This window comes from Argopecten irradians, chromosome 4, assembly GCF_041381155.1.
Source record: "Argopecten irradians isolate NY chromosome 4, Ai_NY, whole genome shotgun sequence".
Lineage (NCBI taxonomy): Eukaryota > Metazoa > Mollusca > Bivalvia > Pectinida > Pectinidae > Argopecten > Argopecten irradians.
This window is the reverse complement of record NC_091137.1, coordinates 13,751,642-13,772,680: the sequence shown is the minus strand read 5'-3', so window position 1 is coordinate 13,772,680 and position 21,039 is coordinate 13,751,642. Positions and strand designations below refer to the sequence as shown.

The 21,039-nt window shown below is 32.3% G+C and overlaps 2 protein-coding genes across 2 annotated transcripts in view; one reads left to right on the top strand and one right to left on the bottom strand.

The window, feature by feature from the left end:
* Nucleotides 1-1,871: 1,871 nt before the first annotated feature.
* Nucleotides 1,872-14,516, top strand: LOC138322109 (uncharacterized). Its single transcript, XM_069266167.1, has 7 exons — nt 1,872-2,376; nt 3,748-4,089; nt 4,910-5,245; nt 5,712-5,780; nt 11,975-12,177; nt 12,578-12,800; nt 13,475-14,516. Exons 1-7 carry the CDS (start codon nt 2,292-2,294, stop codon nt 13,723-13,725), a joined length of 1,509 nt encoding a protein of 502 aa, XP_069122268.1. The 5' UTR covers nt 1,872-2,291; the 3' UTR covers nt 13,726-14,516.
* The window catches only part of LOC138320673 (F-box/LRR-repeat protein 6-like), a 21,579-nt gene continuing 14,250 nt past the window's right edge, over nt 13,711-21,039 (bottom strand). The window contains exons 4-6 of the mRNA XM_069263821.1: nt 20,206-20,371; nt 19,754-19,914; nt 13,711-17,572 (exon numbers count right to left, since the gene is read on the bottom strand). Coding sequence (XP_069119922.1) covers nt 17,404-17,572; nt 19,754-19,914; nt 20,206-20,371 — 496 coding nt within the window. The 3' untranslated portion in view covers nt 13,711-17,403. The remainder of the gene's footprint in view (nt 17,573-19,753; nt 19,915-20,205; nt 20,372-21,039) is intronic.

Genomic DNA, 21,039 nt, shown 5'->3' with positions numbered 1-21,039 from the left:
ACGTATACTTTATGTTAACCACACATTTTATATCTCTAGATGTTGTTTTGTATTCATCATCTTCTGAATACGTATACTTTATGTTAACCATACATTTTATATCTCTAGATGTTGTTTCCCTGGGCGCCCAGGGAATCGAAAGATATCAGCCACATTTTGTGCTGTGCTATGGGACATTTGATTGACAGGAATTGAAGTGTGTACACCAGCTGAGTTTCTTTAGTAACCTGTATGTTGTCATCGCAGCATCACCCTGAATAAGCAAGCGTTATCATCATAACACACTCATTGATGTGTACTAAACGCGTGAATGTTTATAATGTACCTGGTTGATATTTCACAGCACCGTGCCCTTTTCAGTAATTTGAAACCCTATCGTTTCAAAAACACGGCGTTGACCTAGCTGTGTCTGAGGCTGAGGTGTTGCGTGGACAAGCTGACGATATTCAATATTACATGAATGGCTTTTATGATACTTTATTGAATGCTTACATGCATTAATTATACCAACTTGTTGAAAAGAACAAGCATAATCTGACTTTTGCAAATTACAGCTACATTACGTTTGAAATATTCCAGCTGTTCTGATCTGCTATGTTCACAGCAATGTATGCTTCCTTGGGTCAACATGCTATACAGCAAACAGGTAATTAAGGCCCCAACCTTAGTGCTTAACTATAGCACACTTGAACTGTTTGATTGATCTGCAGGAAACAGTCATTGTTGTGTGGAAGGTAGGAACATAAGCCACAAAATATGTAAAATGTTCGATAGCATACTTCTTCTTAAGAGAAACATTTATTTTGATATCATCAGTTAATCAACAAATCACTACATTCTTGGATCTTATAATTTGCACAACAATGTAGTTTGCAATAGTCTATGTAGTTTTTACCAGTCAACTTGTATTTTGTTATTTTTCAATCCCATTATTTTTGTGCGAAGATGTTTTTATATCAAATACAAAATGTACTCAAATTCATTTATATAGATTATTTACAGCAGGGATATTAATGTATGAAAAGCTTTTAAGATGGTGCTATTCAATATCATTTATTTACAGAAAACTGATCATGATAATACTAGTGCCATTTTTTATAATCTTCAATTTAAGATATTATTTTTTTTCAATTGTACAAACATCCCTTTTGACAATTCCATGAAGAAAAAATAACCCATCTGTAATTGCATTCCGTATGAAACAAACAATTTTATATCAAATATTTCATGTCTATTCAATTTTGTATTTCATTTTTGCCGAGTTATGTATTAAAGATAATATTAGTAGAAATTTAGTTTCTTAACAATGTCACTTTACTTACAGTGTATATCTTAAGCTTACTCATTGTTATATTGAATAAAATATTTTTTTTATTATTAAATACATACAATTTTTGTTCCTTATACTTTAAAAGGCTTTTCGCACGCCCAGGATTGCTTTCCTTTTTTAAAGGAGAGCAACTTGTTTGTATTCATCATCTTCTGAATACGTATACTTTTTGTTAATCACACATTTTATATTTCTAGCTGTTGTTTTGTGTTCATCTTCTGAATACGTATAGGTACTTTATTTTGTATCTCTAGATGTTGTCTAGTGTTCATCATCCTCTGAACCTAGGTACTTTGGGTACTGATCCTGATATTTCTATTCTATATTTGAAAGGGTTTGTATACACATTTAGTAATATTACATAAATTCCGTTAAGTAGAAACGCTATGAAGTTCCCACTAGTTAGTATTGTCTAAGAATGTCTGTATTGTATCACCTTAAGGTACAAACATCTGATTTAGTTTCTATTTGCCTAGTAGATAGTCCTAATTAAGCCTGTTGTTTGGTTAATATTGATATACAATGGTCATCTAACCTGACCGTCCCTGACCTAGTAACCCGATTAAGGTATTAAACTAGAGACTCGGGTTATGAAGGAGTAACATTAACCCAATAACAACATCAACTAGACTAGACTGTTTATTGGGTTTCGAAATAGGTCAAAAAATAATACATGGCGCCAGAAAAAAGTGCAGCACTTAGATTTGCCTCGCTTCAAAGCAAATAAAGAATGGTCAGGTATCACTGTTGCTGTGTTTTCGTTGCTATAGTGGTATTGATGTTATGTTAAATGAAAAAAGAGACGGAATAGAAAAAACAAAGTGATGCTATATCGATTGTTGTCAAAACAAACAGAACATTCTCCCTAATTTGTAAAGCAGAACACGTCACATTTTGGAAAAGCCATGCTGTGTCTATATATAAACGAGGGGTTTACCATGTATCGAGGAAACTTACCCATATGGCCGTCCTACATAGCAGACTGGGATATTTCATACTCGTGATCTTGGTATTGATTACCAATGGATTCGCTATCTGGGATATCCGTAAGTATGGTTACCATGTACAGATAAATTTAGATATGCTATAATAGTATGTAGTTAGGTACTTTCTGTTTGGAAAAAAATCTGTAACGTTTTAAAAATATCTTCATTTATTTTCATAAGTGTCTTGATTTTCTATGGAAGAATAGATAAAGATATACGACAGAAATTTATCACAATTTCATGTTTACCATACATTCATCATACAAATGATGACAAACTTTTCACTATTTACAATTCAAATTCACTATATGTACCTTAAGTTGTCGATTGCAAGACAGGTTAGCTGGAAGAGAACATATCTAAATACTAGTTGAACTTCGTCATGTTTGCGTGAGTTATATCATATGAACGCTTGGAAATCGGTTCAATTATGCTGCTTATTTATGTTAAATAGAAACTAGTGACGCTAGGTAACAATTGTTGTTTGTTTACTTGTTGTTTTTTCCATGATACTCTGATGAATAGTGGCTGTAAATGCGAATGGCGTGTGTCGTATCTAATCAACATCACGGATTTTATCTCTTGTCGTATTAGCTATGAATACAATTAAACATTAATCAGTTTATTGATCAAACTATGAACAATGACAATATCACAGGCATTATCGAACGGTTGACTGTAATGTTAATCTTTGTGTCGACTGCCAAGGTTTACGTTCAGATTAAATTAGATAACATTACTTTGTACGTGGGTTAATCTGCTGTAGACTTTACAGGTTCCAATGAAGCATGCGGATACAAAGTAACCATGAAATTAATTAATGTTCTTTGTGCGTTGTCATCGTTACTTGGCTATTTCAATGTTGGCAACGAGTGAAATTAGGGCAATGGAGATTCTCTCCGCGTGTACTGAACACGCCTCCGATAACAGGAAAGTTCGTTTGACATATCTACATCACCACAAGGATAGTATATGTACTGGGTACTCATCTTCCATACTGCACTACGCTTGACCTTGGGGGAAAGCTGACGTTCAAATTGATGCAAGAGGAACCCAAGCAGATTGAGTGATAAGGGTTTGATCAGTCGCATACCTTCAATAATTAATGGGAATATTGACGGCACAGAAAGTGTTGATGAGGCCATGATTTAATCTTGACGTCAGAGGAATTTCGTTATATGATATTGTGATAGATAAAATGTAGAAAAGCATCTGCCTGGAATATTTTTCCAACGGTTAACATTTTGCAATACACACGTTTAAGCTCCCCCACTTCCCATCCTGAGAGTTAGACCTGATAATTTAAACGTCATCTTCTATGTATGTGTTGTATTAATGTTTCAAGTAGAATGTAGAATAAAATGAGTTACTACCACTGATATTATATCCACCACTGCAGTATGCCTTAGCAAACCTGTTCATGTTTTTCAGGTGAGACGATGTCTACTCGTCCGTTCGTGATCAGGCGACTATCAAACAGTAAAGAACAGGTTGACCTTGTCTGTCCAGATAATCACCTGATGTTGACCCCCTTCGTAGCGTACGGAGCGTCCATCAGGCGTCGTACGTCAAGTCTGCGTCTCGAAAAGGATTGTTTGGGTACTAACAGTCAATTAGTCAAACAGTCGGAACAATGTTTGAGAAACAATACGTGTAGCATATCATTAAGAAAGGGACTGAGACTAACACATATCCTAAGTGGACCGCAACGCAAATGTCTTAAACGTTTTCCAAAGTTTATCCTAATATCATTACCGAAATGTGTACCCAGAGGTAAGTTTCCATGATAATTATTACAAATGTGTAATATGTTCAAGCAATAAAGCATTACACCTTGTACTGTATTGACATCGAAGAAAGTCAAATTCTGGCTGGCACAAGTTCGTCGAAGTTGCCTTTTACAGCACATGGTCATTTCTTGTGTTTTATATGGTGTTTACATTTCGACATTTTAAGAAATGAGGATGGCTAAACTTGAATATTAAAATAATATTAAGTTAATCAATGTCAATGCACTGTCGTTTCATAAATTAAAAGACCACTTATTCAAAATCGCGCGAATTTGGACACAAAAAAGACCAAAATAAACCATTTGCTACCCCACATTAAGTTGTCAGAATTCATTTGAACCGACCAGAATAACGATATGATTGCTGATACGGAATGTTGTCATGAATGCTATTTTCATTGATACTGTGCTGCTGTGACGACATGGGTTCATTGAACATCAGTCAGCATATCAATACTTTGTAAATTGTTTCAATTTTTGCCAACATTTGTCGATGCATAAATGATAACTTGTTAGGACATCATACTTGATGAAAAAAAGTTTCAGCAGCAGTCAAAAAGGCAACTACTTCAAGACAATTATATCATAATTTGAAATATTTCAATAGTATAATAGCACTTGCCTGTTGTATTCAAACCAACATTAATGATGCGGTGATGGCGAGTATGTCGTCCTTGTGGTCACTTCTGTATAGAGGTTTCAATGTAAGGCAGGTATGAGATGTTGTAATGGAATCCCTGCTGGTAATGATAACGTTCTTTACATTGATCCTAGTTTAATAAGACACTTTGTATTACGTTACAGAAGAGATATTTGATATATGTTCGGAGTGGACAACGGGGACCTATTTACGAGGTATCCTCGGGCGTCATCCAGATATTCCAGCCACCAGCGCGACAGGGAAGTCATGCTATAAAGTAATGTCATTTTCAATCTCTATAACACTCGCACTGACACTGGAAAAGTTTGATACCGATACCAGTTATTATGTGACGGTCCAATGGACGACTACACATGGATTTAGAGAGACGAGGACCTTGAGATATAACCATGAAACATTCATTGGAACGGGAGATAATTTTACTTTGACTTGGGAGAATCCTAATCAAGAAGAATCTAGCTTTTACCTTATTTATGATGGTACGTACCTACATCCATTCTGTGAACTGACATCAATGAAGTTGTGCAATATGATAAAAAAAATAAAAAATAGTTTGCTTTTAGCTAAAATGCGGTTAAACATTACAGAAATTCTGAATTATTCGTCGTATTTTCTATCATATAAAACATTTTGAATTTTCATCTGATAACATTCTAGTTGACGTATTTTGAAATATTGATATCATTTCCTGAAAAACTATGTCCAACCAAGGCTCGTGGCATATCGGATTATTGAACGCGTTGATAAATTTCATATCACATAGCCACTCATGTAAGATCCTCTATTTATCACACGTATCTTTAAACCTTTTTGAAAAAATAGATATTTGACACCACATAAGTTTGCAAGACATAATTTAAGAAGTGTTGAGGTAAGTGTTTAATACACAAACTGAATATTTACCTCCATTATATTTTCTTAAAGTGTGATATCATTTCCCCACAGTACTGCAATATGATGGGACACATGCCCTAGAAAGCGCCATACAGAGATACGTACCCGATCTAAAGACAGGTAGGTGAACAATACCACGACATACCCTCCGCCAGCATACCCTCCATCAAAGTACCCTCTCCTGTATCAAGTATTCTAAATAATCACACGTGCCAAAACTGCGACATAGTCTTAAGCTGTGCTTGGAAATATCATAAAAGTATCATTAAGTAAGTACGAACCACAAAAAGTTTTCTGGACATAGGTTATTGCATGCGTGTTTTGAATGTTACAGAGTTATTCGTTATCGAACATTAAAAGGGAATTAAGATAAACGTACACTTATTTCTAGCTACAAAACAGGTTTTAAAATATTCTCATAATGTAGCGGGTTTTTTAAAACCATGATAAGCGCCATTAAGCACGACAATTATTAAACAATTTTTAGATAAGGATAAGATCACAAGTCAAATATATCACTTCCATCACTCATGTACATGTATATGTTTGGTAAACAAAGTTCAATTCCTAAAAGGTATGTCTTGAATAAATTTATTAGATGTTATATCGTGAAATATTTTTATGAAACACTTTAGAATTATTATGATATAGATTGCATCGCTTTAAAGAGAACTTTTAAAATGTATATTGTAAGTTTTGAGAGGTGTCATAAAAATTGTCGACGTCCCATAAACATTTAACTATTCTTGACATTTTATAAACACATTGCATATATTTAAGTCGAAGTATATCTAGTATACTTTAAACATGTATATTGTTTACTATAAAAAAATGTTTAAGCATCAGTCGAGACAAGTTAGTTTAAATAACAAGTTGGCTTACCAAACACGTGTTACATCAGGTAAAAGGTTAATGCTTTGTAATGTTTGTATATTCAAAAACTATTCAGGTGTAAATTTTGGTTTTATTTTTGAAATGTTATATACAGCCGCCCTATATACATTATATACAATATAACGAGACTTCATTGAAAGAGATGCTTATGTCAATCTTTAAATGTTAAGAACTATTGCGATTTATATAACAACCAAACCAATCAAAACATAGATATTAAACTTACTTCCTGTATATCATATTCCTACTCAGCCAATCATAGCACCTGTGATCAGTTCCGGAAGCTAATATGGTCTTCACCAAATCAAAACATTTCACTTCCTGGCTGAATTAACCAATCGAAATAAAGCGTTATTTTAAAATACAGAGAGATTGTCCTACATAAGACCAGAATGTAATATTAATGGGCCGTAGTTACAAACAATGGCTGGGGTGTTTTACATGACCTCGGTCGGGTACATTTTATAGTTGTTTTAAAAACGACTAAATTCAAATACACGTATCTTAATGTAAATCGATGTTAATCTGTACAAGGAAGTACTACAACAATAAGTGTTGTAAGTACAAAATATCTGATATACATGTATAATATCCCTCTGGCACTAATAGATATTGGGCAAATCATAAAGCGATCAGATTATTTGATTCCACATTATACAAGTATCAACGAATGTGCATATTGGTATCATGTGGACATTAAATATTTAGATGGTAAAACTCTCAGTTATAAACAAAACACCTCGCTAGAACAGAAATGACTCAAATCTACAAATCGCACCAGTACAATGAACAAATTCTATTAATATTGCCGTTACTTACACGAATTCTTAAGTACCGGATCAAATTTATAAAATTCGTTTATGGTAGTGAATGAGGGTTTGAACGATTTTTGTTGCCGATAAAGCACGGCAGGTCTTTTGATCTAAGGTGTGTAGTTTAAAACTAAACAGAGGTTTTCTTTGAACACACGATTTGTAAACATGCATGAAATAACCAATACAAAGAATTATTTATGTCTGATTCACCTTTTCCTCGAAATCTAAGTGATCTATAGCCGGTTATATCAATGGTTAAAACAATTTTAAGTGGCACCCGTACAACAAACGGATTACGCATGGCTATCATAAAACATTAAATTAACTCGTATCGTATCATTACATAGATCAAGACATATCGAATATCTCAATGGTCCAACAGCATGAAAATCGGAGTCGCTGCAGTTAAAACAAATGAACATATCATTATATTTCAAACTGGGTAATAAAATATCAATATTTACACCGCTCTACACTTCCAACTAGTTTTCATACAGTATTTGCTTTATTAGTCTTATATGATTTAGTATTCATATATATATGTGACACCACATTTGTATGTGCATTTTGTCACTCTATTATTGTTTTATTTGTTAATATATATAAAAACCACTGCGATGTAGTTTCAATAGATGTTAATTAAACATTTAACAGTAATATTTCAATAGATGTTAATTATACATTTTACAGTAATATTTCAATAGATGTTAATTAAACATTTAACAGTAATATTTCAATAGATGTTAATTATACATTTTACAGTAATATTTCAATAGATGTTAATTATACATTTTACAGTAATATTTCAATAGATGTTAATCATACATTTTACAGTAATATTTCAATAGATGTTAATTATACATTTTACAGTAATATTTCAATAGATGTTAATTATACATTTTACAGTAATATTTCAATAGATGTTAATTATACATTTTACAGTAATATTTCAATAGATGTTAATTATACATTTTACAGTAATATTTCAATAGATGTTAATTATACATTTTACAGTAATATTTCAATAGATGTTAATTATACATTTTACAGTAATATTTCAATAGATGTTAATTACATACATTTTACAGTAATATTTCAATAGATGTTAATTAACATTTTACAGTATATTTCAATAATTTTAATTATACATTTTACAGTAATATTTCAATAGATGTTAATCATACATTTTACAGTAATATTTCAATAGATGTTAATATACATTTTACAGTAATATTTCAATAGATGTTAATTATACATTTTACAGTAATATTTCAATAGATGTTAATTATACATTTACATAATATTTCAATAGATGTTAATTATACATTTTACAGTAATATTTCAATAGATGTTAATTATACATTTTACAGTATATTTAATAGATGTAATTATACATTTTACAGTAATATTTCAATAGATGTTAATTATACATTTTACAGTAATATTTCAATAGATGTTAATTATACATTTTACAGTAATATTTCAATAGATGTTAATTATACATTTTACAGTAATATTTCAATAGATGTTAATTATACATTTTACAGTAATATTTCAATAGATGTTAATCATACATTTTACAGTAATATTTCAATAGATGTTAATTATACATTTTACAGTAATATTTCAATAGATGTTAATTATACATTTTACAGTAATATTTCAATAGATGTTAATTATACATTTTACAGTAATATTTCAATAGATGTTAATTATACATTTTACAGTAATATTTCAATAGATGTTAATTATACATTTTACAGTAATATTTCAATAGATGTTAATTATACATTTTACAGTAATATTTCAATAGATGTTAATTATACATTTTACAGTAATATTTCAATAGATGTTAATTATACATTTTACAGTAATATTTCAATAGATGTTAATTATACATTTTACAGTAATATTTCAATAGATGTTAATTATACATTTTACAGTAATATTTCAATAGATGTTAATTATACATTTTACAGTAATATTTCAATAGATGTTAATTATACATTTTACAGTAATATTTCAATAGATGTTAATTATACATTTTACAGTAATATTTCAATAGATGTTAATTATACATTTTACAGTAATATTTCAATAGATGTTAATTATACATTTTACAGTAATATTTCAATAGATGTTAATTATACATTTTACAGTAATATTTCAATAGATGTTAATTATACATTTTACAGTAATATTTCAATAGATGTTAATTATACATTTTACAGTAATATTTCAATAGATGTTAATTATACATTTTACAGTAATATACTTTTCAATAGATTCATGTTAATTATACATTTTACAGTAATATTTCAATAGATGTGTTAATCATACATTTTACAGTAATATTTCAATAGATGTTAATTATACATTTAACAGTAATATTTCAATAGATGTTTATTATACATTTTACAGTAATATTTCAATAGATGTTAATTATACATTTTACAGTAATATTTCAATAGATGTTAATTATACATTTTACAGTAATATTTCAATAGATGTTAATTATACATTTTACAGTAATATTTCAATAGATGTTAATTATACATTTTACAGTAATATTTCAATAGATGTTAATTATACATTTTACAGTAATATTTCAATAGATGTTAATTATACATTTTACAGTAATATTTCAATAGATGTTAATTATACATTTAATAATATTTCAATAGATGTTATTATACATTTTACAGTAATATTTCAATAGATGTTAATTATACATTTACAGTAATATTTCATGAGTGTTATAAGACAAGGTATACCATCAGAAGAGACGTATACTACAAACAAAGCTACTTTCGTGGTGACTTAATTCCCGCGTCTTCGTATCAAAATACAGTCGTACAGTTCTACTCTACATAATTCCCGCGTCTTCGTATCTAAATACTGTTGTACAGTTCTACTCTACTTAATTCCCACGTCTTCGTGGTCTAAATACTGTCGTACAGTTCTACTCTACTTAATTCCCGCGTCTTCGTGTCTAAATACTGTCTTACAGTTCTACTCTACTTAATTCCCACGTCTTCGTGTCTAAATACTGTCGTACAGTTCTACTCTACTTAATTCCCACGTCTTTGTGTCTAAATACTGTCTTACAGTTCTACTCTACTTAATTCCCACGTCTTCGTGTCTAAATACTGTCTTACAGTTCTACTCTACTTAATTCCCGCGTCTTCGTGTCTAAATACTGTCGTACAGTTCTACTCTACTTAATTCCCACGTCTTCGTGTCTAAATACTGTCTTACAGTTCTACTCTACTTAATTCCCACGTCTTCGTGTCTAAATACTGTCTTACAGTTCTACTCTACTTAATTCCCACGTCTTCGTGTCTAAATACTGTCTTACAGTTCTACTCTACTTAATTCCCACGTCTTCGTGTCTAAATACTGTCTTACAGTTCTACTCTACTTAATTCCCACGTCTTCGTGTCTAAATACTGTCTTACAGTTCTACTCTACTTAATTCCCACGTCTTCGTGTCTAAATACTGTCTTACAGTTCTACTCTACTTAATTCCCGCGTCTTCGTGTCTAAATACTGTCGTACAGTTCTACTCTACTTAATTCCCACGTCTTCGTGTCTAAATACTGTCTTACAGTTCTACTCTACTTAATTCCCACGTCTTCGTGTCTAAATACTGTCTTACAGTTCTACTCTACTTAATTCCCACGTCTTCGTGTCTAAATACTGTCGTACAGTTCTACTCTACTTAATTCCCACGTCTTCGTGTCTAAATACTGTCTTACAGTTCTACTCTACTTAATTCCCACGTCTTCGTGTCTTAATACTGTCGTACAGTTCTACTCTACTTAATTCCCACGTCTTTGTATCTAAATACTGTCTTACAGTTCTACTCTACTTAATTCCCACGTCTTCGTGTCTAAATACTGTCTTACAGTTCTACTCTACTTAATTCCCACGTCTTCGTGTCTAAATACTGTCTTACAGTTCTACTCTACTTAATTCCCACGTCTTTGTGTCTAAATACTGTCTTACAGTTCTACTCTACTTAATTCCCGCGTCTTCGTGTCTAAATACTGTCTTACAGTTCTACTCTACTTAATTCCCACGTCTTCGTGTCTAAATACTGTCTACAGTTCTACTCTACTTAATTCCCACGTCTTTGTATCTAAATACTGTCTTACAGTTCTACTCTACTTAATTTCCACGTCTTCGTGTCTAAATACTGTCTTACAGTTCTACTCTACTTAATTCCCACGTCTTCGTGTCTAAATACTGTCTTACAGTTCTACTCTACTTAATTCCCACGTCTTCGTGTCTAAATACTGTCTTACAGTTCTACTCTACTTAATTCCCACGTCTTCGTGTCTAAATACTGTCTTACAGTTCTACTCTACTTAATTCCCATGTCTTCGTGTCTAAATACTGTCTTACAGTTCTACTCTACTTAATTCCCACGTCTTCGTGTCTAAATACTGTCGTACAGTTCTACTCTACTTTATTCCCACGTCTTCGTTTTTAAAAAAATGTCGTATAGTTCTAATCTTACTTAATTCCCCAAAACCAAAGACATATATGAGTCTCACTAATAAATCCGTGTTTAGAACGTAATGTTGATGCACCAGTGAAAATTATTTCACATCATTATGTCGAACAATGTATGCGAACACTTTATTTCCAGGCTTCAAAAATTACTATTTTCAGACAACGTTATAAATATGTGCAGTCGTTACAAACCAGAGCTGGTGGACAAAGAGGTCGGTATCATTCGGAGTCACAACATCTACCCTTGGGACTACGGTGCAGAATCGGTGGACTGCAGAAAAGTCATCAAGGTAGATCAGGGCGAAGATTTGAAACAATGAACAATATGTTTACCTGACAGTTGATAAAAAAGCATAGAATTATTATCGTATAAATCACTATGGTCATTCACCATAAAGGTAAACAAACATCGCCATATTATTATTGGTAATCCAGAAATCGCATGATCAGAATTCGTTAGTCTTCTATCTACTACTCAAGTGTAACAAAACTATGTTTGCCGTACTAGCCCGTGTAGCTTAGGGAATTGCAACATCAAGTGGAGATAAACAATGGAATACTCACTGAAATAGAAAGGAAATGTCCCATGCTAATCATGTTCTTATTTAAGCTGGATGTTGTTTTTGTTGTTTTTTGTCACTGGAAGTCATTTTGTCTACTACGTAAATTTTAACTACTTACATTTTACAGATAGGCGAAGGGAAACAACTACTATTAAGACTAGAGGCCGCTGAAGTTGACGAGGATCGTGATACATTTAGGATCATTCACACTAAGGTCAACACACAGACACTAGTTGTTAAAGGGAATACAAAACGCTTTAACGCCACTTTGTCAGAAGGAGTCGTGGAAATTTATCTTACTGTATCAGGCAGATCAAAAACAGGCAAAGGGTTCATCATATACTTTGAAAGTAAGTAGAAATACGTGCCTCTTCAATTGTCTATATCATTAAAGGATACGATACCCAATGTAATAGTTGACCAGGAGAATTACTTACAGAAATATTTTTTGTATGTTTTTACTCAGTCGACAGGCAATTACAGGTACATGCACAATAATATTGTCTTTCGATACATGGCTAAAACATGGGAAACTGGGCATACGGACACCACTATCGCCGATGTTACTCGACCCATGGCAACTAGAAATTGTGTTTTATGTAATGATAACGATACTTTTCAGTGTTGTGCTATGTATTTCGCTGGTGTTTAAAATTCACGGATTTCGGTGGAACCGCGAATATAGTGAAAATAAAACCCCAGCGAAATAGAACCGCTATTCGGTAATTCGTTTTCAGTAAAACGTGCACATTGATATCAGTAGTACATTTCATTGTGGCTTCATCGTGTAGCAGAGAAACACATGTTATCACAAGAATGAAAGGAAACCTCATCTCCACTCCCATCAACATAAAATATGGAAACGTAATACAATGTTACTAACGCAGAAAATCTCGCTGTATATCAAATACTATATCATGCCTTTGAACATTAAATTGAAGTTTCTTTATCAATACCATGATATCTATATTGTTCATGTCTTTCTTTGTTTCACTTAGATGACATTCTTTTACAATTATTTCAGAGATCGGGGAAACCGCACAAAAGAATTCAGACATAGTGAAAATAAGTTCTAAGCGAAATCATAAACAAAGAGAGATCAGAAGAAAGCGTAAACGGCGTGGACAAAGTGGTGACAATAATCGTCAAAGAATGAACAAAAAGAGAAAATCCAAAAAACCGAAAAAAAAATTCAGGAAGTCAAACAAGAACAAGACCAAAAGGTCAAGAAGAATAAAGAAGACAAAAACACATAGAAGAAAGACTCGTATATGACTATATTTCGTAGGATTTGTGTGTGGTATATATATAAGTGCAATAAATGAATGTCAATTCAAAGGATCTATGCAATATTATTTATAGTTATGAAATGATTTTAGAAATATGGTAATTCATTCTTAATCATAATTACATACTTTTAACTTCAACTGTCAGCGTTAGTTTTCAATATTTCTTGTTATCTGTTATTTATTCCTTGTACGGGTCGATCATCATATGTATAATTATGTATTGGAACGAAACATATCGTCAACAGACACTGGACATGAATCTCAACAGCGAATATTAACGAACTTCAAATTTTACTACTCATTGTCTGTGGATGTTAAGGAATTCTTTAAACGTATGAAATATATGATCAACCCATTCATTTTGTCAAATCTAATCGATAATTAAACTGCCCTCCAAATTGTTTGTTAGAAATGCTGAATTAAGGATGAATGATCTGACAAAACTGACGAAACATTCATCAATAATTATCGACTACAAATGTTTATTTAAGATAAACGGATTGTTGGAGGGACATATGATAAAACAGTCAAATTTCATTGTGTTTAGATTAGAGACATTACAATGATAATATGAACAAATAGTTTACTCAGGGTTCTTTGTTTAATTTGTATAACATCCAATTATAGAAGATAAAAAACCTGTCATTTTGTTCCATTTAGCATGCAGGTAAAACAATATATGTCAAATACACGATCTCCGAGCTTATATTATTTGTTTTACGAATTTCTCAATAAATAATGGTTCTTAAATTTTGCATCAAGAACTAAATAATGGCGTTTTGTCGTGTTTGTTGTAACTTTAGTGTATAGGTTTCATTGATATACATCAATCAGGAAATGCAAGTCGAATATCAAAATAAACATCAGTCATCGATATTCGCCTTTATGATTTCGAAAACAACTTCTACCTATGTTTGTGTACGTACAGTGCATGTTACCTGGTCCAATAAAGGTGACGATGTATACGTACACATCGTACTTATCATCGAACTATTACACGTGAAATATTGTGCAACAAATATCCTTCATATAACAAGCATTTTCATTGGTTTGAAAATTATGTCGCCAGCCCATAACGTAAAAAATGACGTCGCCGTTTATCACGTCGAATTTGATTGGTTGATACGGCATGGTAACAATTTCTAAGAGAAACCCCTCCATCAATAAACATGAAAACATATGTAAAAGATTTATAAAATTATAAGGATAAACTTGAATATATATTTAATGTTAAGGAGATATAAACAAAACTCCGAGTGTACTCTAAATATCTGTGTTATATCTCCCTAACATAAAAAAACATATTCAAGTTAATCCTTTGATTTGAGCAAACGTTTGTAGTAAAAACTTAATTTATACTGCAACAACTATACTCCACTCCGTGATCAAATTGCAATTACTACATCCCGCTGTGATGACGGGAATATCGTCGATCACCAGTACGATAGATTACTGCATTGAATAAGAGAAGGAAAGTGTTATTTTAATCTTTACAAATCTTATAATTGTCATTAGCCTACGTAGAATATCAAGTGTATAAAGATTTGTTTTAACTATTGCAATGATGACGCATTGCTGCCAATACGCCACAGTTTTAAGGGGAATGTGGATAATATCTATTGTTCGACAAGACTATAATGAATGTGTGTATTAACCATGGATAGAGAAACGAAGAAACACCCACACGTAGAGTGAAACTGGAAAACAAGAGTTTCTTTTTTAAATCAAAGATGATATAATCTTCCTACTACTTAGTGATGCCAAAACAGCCGTTAGTGATCTAGGTTGCAGCCATTAATGATGCTAGAATTATCAAACAGCCAATATTGTTATCTCTATGGCGATGCTAGGGGCATCATAGAGCTGATTTTGGCTATGAACGTCCAGTCGTTGCTAGTCTTCTAGCGAGTTTTCTACATTTCTATCATTTCTCTGCCATTGATGCTTTGTAATGCATACCACAAACAATGTCCACGGTGTCGGTAGAAATGTTGAGAACATGATACACACGTCTTCCCATGCCTCTAGTGACCGAAGGGAAACCATTCAGCCTTTATAGTCCTTCTAGCACTCGAAATATACAAGAATGATTATTTCATGTCGCATATTTTATATCGCTGTGTTATCATTGCGACAGTAAACATTCAACCAAGACCTGTCAATAATACGATCATGAACATTGATAGTATAGCAAATAAATAGAAACATGATATATATAGCACAAGGTCTAATAGGATATCACAGATCATAAACATTTCCTGATTCGTGGACAACACTCTAAAATCAGTCAAAAGTGGATCAAGAATCGGAATCGTAAACGAGAAAGCTGTAGTAGCAATGGAAGTACAATGGGGAATTTTTAAGCATTGAACTTGTTTTAGGTCATTTTACAAATGGAAGCAGATTATTTTTCAACCAAACCAAGACGTTAATCGCTGTATGTGGTTAATCTATCAACAGTCGACAAATGTCACAACACCCCGGTTATGGGTGGTGCATACCTGAAACATCGCAGTGAGTCGGACACTTCAACATCTTAGTCTGGGAACGTGTGGGTATTGCGATCAAAAAATGGAAAGTTAAAGCCACACTATACGTAATTATCAACAAAAATTTAAGTTAAATTCGACTCTGATATTGTTAATATTTGTAAATGAAGTTGAAATTAAGATATATTAAAGAATATTTATAATGGTTTTTTTGATCACTTTGGTACAGCAGTTGTAGAAAGTCGATACATGTAAGCATGCCTTCATTTTAAACTGGTCGCAATAGAAGTTACGATTATTACCGAATGGAAGTCAGAAAGTTCCTGGGCCGTTTTCGGAAGAGTTCGGACAGACGTTACGTAGTTACAATAGTCAAATGACGTTCTCGGCAACCACGTTATGATGTCGGCTAACTTCGGCTTGTATGACTAAGTTGGACCCACCTAGCGATGTTTAATATTTATTTGATTTTTATCAAAGTATTCCGAATCATAATTGCTCATCTTGACTTCTATTTAGTCCTGTCTCTGCATGATTTACAACAGGATTGAACATTCTTCTAAATCATGAGAAAAATAAGAAAGATACGGATATTGGGCATTTAACATTTGGACACATGGATATTGCGACCCTGAAATGTAAAGTTAACATTTCGGAAATTAAGACTTGTATGTATTTCATTAATCTTAAGTTTAATATCGAATTCATTTGATTTTATACAAAAACATTACCTCTAACTTAACATAAAGGTGGACAAGATTTTGCATTTGATTTTAGTATTAAAGTTATCATATGTGCCACACATCTAATTAATGTAAATAATGTATATATTTCACAAAAGCACATTGACATTTTAATATACATACCCATCGACAACAACCGTAAACAATTAGCAGTTTTGTAAGTACATAAATGATGAAAACAATACACAATATGACACAGTAGTCCACATGTATTTCTGTAACATCTCCATCTCTTTGTCCAATGTGGTAAATATTACCAAAATGTGTATTTTCCTGTATAGACACGTGATAGATCAGGCACAAAATATGTCATGGTGGTAGCTAACCTACACAAAGGTGTAAAAAGGTCTATTGTAGCTGCCACATCAAGAAACTGGATGTTTCTCATTATAACCTGAATTGTTTGTAAAATCACAGCAATTAACAGTCTCTTCAGTCGCTAGCTGAAGAATCTCCAGTGTCTGATTGTGTCTCCATTCGAACTTCCTTTTTAAGCTGGCTGAGCTGTCTTTGATTATATTCCCTCTTCATGCCTCTGGGAAGTCCCCGACACGAGGACAGATTAATGTACTCCAACTCAGAACAGTTATCCAGGATCAATCTGATGTCAAAACGAAAGAACACCAATGTTTTAATAGTCTTATAGAGGACACCAATGTCTTAATAGTCTTATTAGTCCAGTAAAAATACGAAAAATAGAGGCCTAACCTCCAAATAATTGCAACAGAATTTGTTTTCTGCTTTTTGGGTTGGAGGATCTTAGTATTTTACCATGAAAAAAGTCGCCAAAAAGCATATACCCGTATTCGGAAAGTCGTTTTTTCAATACCCGAAAAAATAAGAAAATATATAGAAATTACGCTTTTGACCACTTTTAAAGTACAATATCTGCTATTTTTGCGATACTTGAAATATGAAATCGGGATGAAAGCGGCTCAAAACCTTTTGAATTTAGCTAGCATTACCGTTTTTGTTCTTATTTAGATGCAAACATTTATAAAATCTTACCCTGAACTATATCAGTTTATGTTTTATGCCTTAAAGAATTACATTTTCTTTGATATTAATGCATGATCGATAATACATTAGCTAGAAAAACCTAAATATTAACATGTCAAGTTGACTGATCGTGCCAATTTGAAGTGTTTTTATACTTAGATTTTTGGCAAAACACCCATTTTGGTAGTTAATATTTCGGAAAATAAAAAAGCAAATGCTTCCAAATATGTTATATCCTTTTTTGTATATTTTGTACTTGTTATTTTTATCATTTGTTGTAAAAACGGTATAAATATGCACATCTTATTTGGTAGTAAAAACTTCCTATCACGTTAATTTGGCTGAATACCAAAATATCCATAAATCTGCAATACAAAAATCTTAATTTTTCGAATATGCTTTATTCATTTGTCATAAAATTTTGCCAGTAAATAAATCAGAACTGTGATGATTTTCAGCTATAAAATTGAACTTGAACTTTTATTTTATTCCTTTATCTCATTGAAAATTTTATAATCCCCATCCAGTTACATAATGGAAAAATGAAAAACTGACCTATGCAAATATTTGATCAAGAAGAAACTTCAATCTCACTTTATAAAGAGCGCTCCATTATGGTGGTAATATCTGCCAAAGGATTTTGCAATCTGATTAGTCACAAAATAGATATTCACATTTTGACATTTCAACTTAAGGACTTAGCCAATTAGAGAAGTTTAGTCAAATTGGCACTAAATGAGGATTTGATCGACCTGACATCTTTTATATTTGGGGATATCTTGATATAGTATTCTCTTTTAGGTGAGTATAGCCTACATAGAATCTGAATTAATAACTATCTAAACACTTGAGATGGTACTTACTGAATAATTCTTGAATGAAAAAGACGTATAATTCAATTTGGACTTCAAAATGTCCTTGGAAAAGGCCAAAAGACCAACTTTGAGCAACCATATCATCTCAGGTAGTGATAGTAAAAGTTTCACTTTTAAAGCCTTTAATCAACAAGTTTTATTTAAAAAGATTCCACCAAAATGAGTATCAATGGTATTGTTGATAATAACAATTTTTTATCTTAACAATCCAACAAAAGCATATTTGGCTGTTGCAAGGACATAATTATGCAATTTTCATGCTGTTATACTTTTTCCCTGTGTTGATTTCAACCTATGTTTTTGGCAATCTGTGCTGTCCTTATAACGTTCTTGTCATACATTAATTTTCTATAGCTAGTATCTCATGATAACCATGTAAGTTTATATTTGGCTTCAAAGTTTGCAAATTATGCAAATATCCCTATTTTTCTGATTTTTTGGGGGTCAAGAAAAACACTTTCCCATATTTTTATTTGTGACGACTTTTTTTTCTTGTATAAAACAAAGTCAGATCTGTATGAAAAACAAAGAAAAAAATCTGTTGCAATTATTTTGGAGGACACCTATGTTTTAATAGTCTTATAGAGGACACAAATATTTTAATAGTCTCATAGATGACAAAACGAAAGGACACCAATGTTTTAATAGTCTTGTAGATGTCAAAACGAAAAGGACACCAAGGTTTTAACAGTCTAATAGATGACAAAACGAAAGGACACCAATGTTTTAACAGTCTTATACCGGTAGATGACAAAACGAAAGGACACCAATGTTTCAACAGTCTTATAGATGACAAAACGAAAGAACACCAATGTTTTAATAATCTTATAGATGACAAAACGAAAGAACACCAATGTTTCAACAGTCTTATAGATGACAAAACGAAAGAACACCAATGTTGAACTTACTTGACAGTGGTTAATGTCACTGCAGTGCCAGCGAAGTTGATCCAGCGTAGTTTGTGTTTCGTAGTGGTGGGGAGACCTACATACACCTCGAACGCTGCGTCCAGTACATTATCCTGGAAGGTGTTCCAGGACAGGTCCACTACTTTCAAACTGTGACGCCACTACAACATAAATCATGTCAATAATCTTCATTTATCACATTATATACACCTCAAAAATGACTCTGACCTGGAAAGATTTCTCTGTGAAAAGTAACGTTTGAATGCAGGACTTTTTCTAGTACCTTTTAGGAGCTGTAAATGGATATAAATCATTTCAAATTGTAGCCAAGGTCCTTTACAAATACAGTACACTCCTTGAGATTTTCTTTTCAATTTTACCAACTTTCATCACACGATAAGGCAAAAAGCTACATTCCAATTAAGTGAGAAAAAGCTGTGGAATGTACATACCTTGTGGAGAACAACATCCACATTATTGTTGCGTGAGGCCAGAGAGGTCATTGACAGATAGAGTGACTCAAGGTCAGTCACAGGGAGGGATGCCAGTCCTAGAGTGGTGATCTGGCTCAGTCCCCTCAGGTCCAACAGCCGCAGACCAAGGGAGGACTTCAAAATTCTGTGGAGCAATATTTCATCACAATGAAATTCACATTTATAGAAAAGCATCATAATACTAGGTGAAAAATACGAGAAATTAGCTATTCATAAATGAAATAAATACATGTATCATTAAAGAGATTTTTAGTAGTCATTATAATACAAGAGGCTCAAGAGGCCTTGACGCTCACCTGAGTGCTGATACATAAAGAGCATGACAAAGTTGGTTTAAATCTGTAAAAAGTATTTACCAATTAGAATTAACTTTAAAGTTGAACCTTTGTATTAGGAATTTTCTTTTTTGTTTTTCTTTTTGATAGTTATTGTATTATGTTACCAAACCTTATGCTTTAAATTCCAATTTACTTTGCCAATGTTAAACAACAAAACCAAACTAGAAGTCTGTCAGTGTCAGCGATTTTATAAATTTCACTTTTTAATCTATGAAGATTATTTGGTTCCATCAAACCTGTGAATTCTTAAGAAGATTTTTGAAATTTTAGCCATTTTGACCCATTTTGTCCCCCCCCCTACCCCCACCCCCTCTGGTCCCTGTGGGACAGCCAGGACCAAAATGGATATGGTGTTAAAATTCAATTTCAGGCTAATAATTCCAACCCAGTTTGACTCATTTCCTATTAAAACTAAGCAAATAATGTTCATAAATGTGTTTTCCTATATAAACTA

Bases quoted from the DNA above. Each gene is read 5' to 3' on its own strand.
- LOC138322109 (XM_069266167.1), top strand. From the start codon at position 2,292: ATGGCCGTCCTACATAGCAGACTGGGATATTTCATACTCGTGATCTTG. The intron at 2,377-3,747 runs GTAAGTATGGTT...CATGTTTTTCAG, and splicing joins ATTCGCTATCTGGGATATCC to GTGAGACGATGTCTACTCGT. The intron at 5,781-11,974 runs GTAGGTGAACAA...ACCAGTGAAAAT, and splicing joins CGTACCCGATCTAAAGACAG to TATTTCACATCATTATGTCG.